Raw genomic sequence first — 2,195 nt, 5'->3', positions numbered from 1 at the left:
GCCAACGGACCCAAGGAATAACAACGATGTTTCGTCTTTCTGATACCCGTGGAGCCCGAGCACATGGACACTCCCCAGGACGAGTGCATTCCGATGGTGGAAGTGGGTCACTCCATCCTAACTCTGGGGTCGGGCACACACTCGCTCGCCGTGGGCATTTCCCAGCGACCACCTTTCGCAACAACAGACTTCAGTCGGGAAGTGCACACTGCAGAAGGCAACCTTGTGACGCAGCTCGAGCTGCCTATGAAGGAACACGCGTCAGTCTGGGAGTCAGGCACAAACAATGGCACAAGAGCGCGAACACACACCGCACCCAAGCCTGGGATCAGGGCGCCTTGCAGAACTCCCGCCCAGGCTGCGGCTTCACCGCAAAGGTTTCCTCACTGCAGCTCTCTCCCACGGGCACTGAATGAAGACCTAAGACACGGAACTAAAGGACCCGATTCAACTGAGTCACCGAGTTGGCTGCCGTGTTTGCCGGCTCGACCCGCACCGCGAGTTCGGGACCTGTGGGGAACCGAGTCTGAGCCGGACGCCAAGTCCAGTTCCAAGGGGACACATCAGTCCCACGAGGGAGAATCTCTGGCTCCGATAAAGGGAATTCCAGGAAGGAAACAGTGGGGAAAGCCTGGAGCGGGAGCAGGAGGCCACCACAGAGCAGAGGTGAGGGCGGGGACGAACAGAGGTCGGGGGAGGGGGCCCGGCAGCTGCCCACCGGTGAGTCCCCTTCTACACATTGGGGTACACGAAGCTTCCTTACCACTTTCGTGTCGATGATTTAAAGTGGTTTGAGAACAAACTTTGACGGGGCACTGTGTGGCCCCCCCCACTCTTGGGGCCCTCCAAGACAGTGTCTCATCTCTGCCGACTGCGTGGTGGCTGAGGTTTGAAACCGCCTCATCGCTGGCCTGGGGAAGGCGTGGCCGGAGCCCCGGAGGGCCCCTCTGGCTGGTTTTTAGGAACGGTGTTAACCAAGTAGAAATGCAATTCTGAAAGTTCTTCTCTAGCTCTACTGAAACTTGGGAACAGGAGATTACACGGGGAAGTCACCCATCACCACTAAGTTGAAGGACTTGGATACGAGGGCTCCGGAAACGCAGGTGTCTCCGAGGCGCCGGCCTCTTGGCTATGGGCGCCACGCTCAAGTCGCCCCGGCGTGAGGCGCGTCTGTGACCCAACCGGCTGATTCCCAAAGCTCCAGCTCTAGTCATCGCTGTCACTGCCAGACTCACTCAGCTGCAGGTCATTCCCTGCGAAAGGAAAACACAGAAGCACATCAAAACGACATGATTTAAGAAGGACACTCGTCCCTCCCCCCAGCCAAAGCCAGCTCTTCAGTTGAGAAGCGTGGCCATCGCTCTACAGCAAAACCAGGCCAACTCCATTAGGAAGCTTGCTGGGGTCCCTGACAGACCCGGAACAGCTGACGTTTCAAAAGAAATGCTTTTTTTTTTCTTCTTTTTGGGTCACACCCAGTGATGCTCAGGGGTTACTCCTGGCTTTTGCACTCAAGAATTACTCCTGGCGGTGCTCGGGGGACCATATGGGACATATGGGATGCTGGGAACCGAACTCGGGTCGGCCGCGTGCAAGGCAAACGCCCTACCCGCTGTGCTATCACTCCAGCCCCCAAGAAATGCTCTTTTTGATAGACGGAGAACACGGCCCAAACTTCTTAGGGGGCCAGTAGATGAGACTGCAGTTCAGTGTGCTAAGGAAAGACAAGTCACTGATTGGCTTTCTAGTGGAAACGCTGTGAATGCTGAAAGAACAGTAAGGGGCTTCCGCCAGGAAGGCGGCCAGTGTGCTAGTCCAACCCTGCCTCTGCCGCCCCTCTTCAGACATTCACCTTACGCTTCAAATCTCAACCCAACGAGTTTTCTGTGAAGTCATCAATTTTTACTAAATGCATGTGTTTTAAGAACAAAGACTAGATAGATCCCTTGCCTCTGATTACAAAAGGCAATCTACTGACAGGCTGGAGCGATAGCGCAGCAGATAAGGCATTTACCTTGCACATGGCCGACCTGGCTTCAATTCCCAGCATCCCATATGGTCTCCCAAGCACCGCCAGGAATAATTCCTGAGTGCAAAGCCAGGAGTAACCCCTGAGCATCGTCGGGTGTGACCCAAAAAGAAAAACAAACAAACAAAAAGCAACCTTCTGACTTCTGGAATGCCAGTGTCTATGC

At 55.1% G+C, this 2,195-nt stretch overlaps 1 protein-coding gene across 1 annotated transcript in view; it reads right to left on the bottom strand.

Annotated features, from left to right (window-relative positions):
- Window positions 1-423: 423 nt before the first annotated feature.
- Window positions 424-2,195, bottom strand: part of EAF1 (ELL associated factor 1) — an 11,787-nt gene continuing 10,015 nt past the window's right edge. The window contains exon 6 of the mRNA XM_055135052.1: window positions 424-1,253. Within this exon, the coding sequence (XP_054991027.1) occupies window positions 1,207-1,253 (47 nt within the window). The 3' untranslated portion in view covers window positions 424-1,206. The remainder of the gene's footprint in view (window positions 1,254-2,195) is intronic.

This window comes from Sorex araneus, chromosome 4 (assembly GCF_027595985.1).
Source record: "Sorex araneus isolate mSorAra2 chromosome 4, mSorAra2.pri, whole genome shotgun sequence".
Classification (NCBI taxonomy): Eukaryota; Metazoa; Chordata; class Mammalia; order Eulipotyphla; family Soricidae; genus Sorex; species Sorex araneus.
Note: the sequence above shows the minus strand (reverse complement) of the source record. Positions and strands in the feature narration are given on the sequence as shown.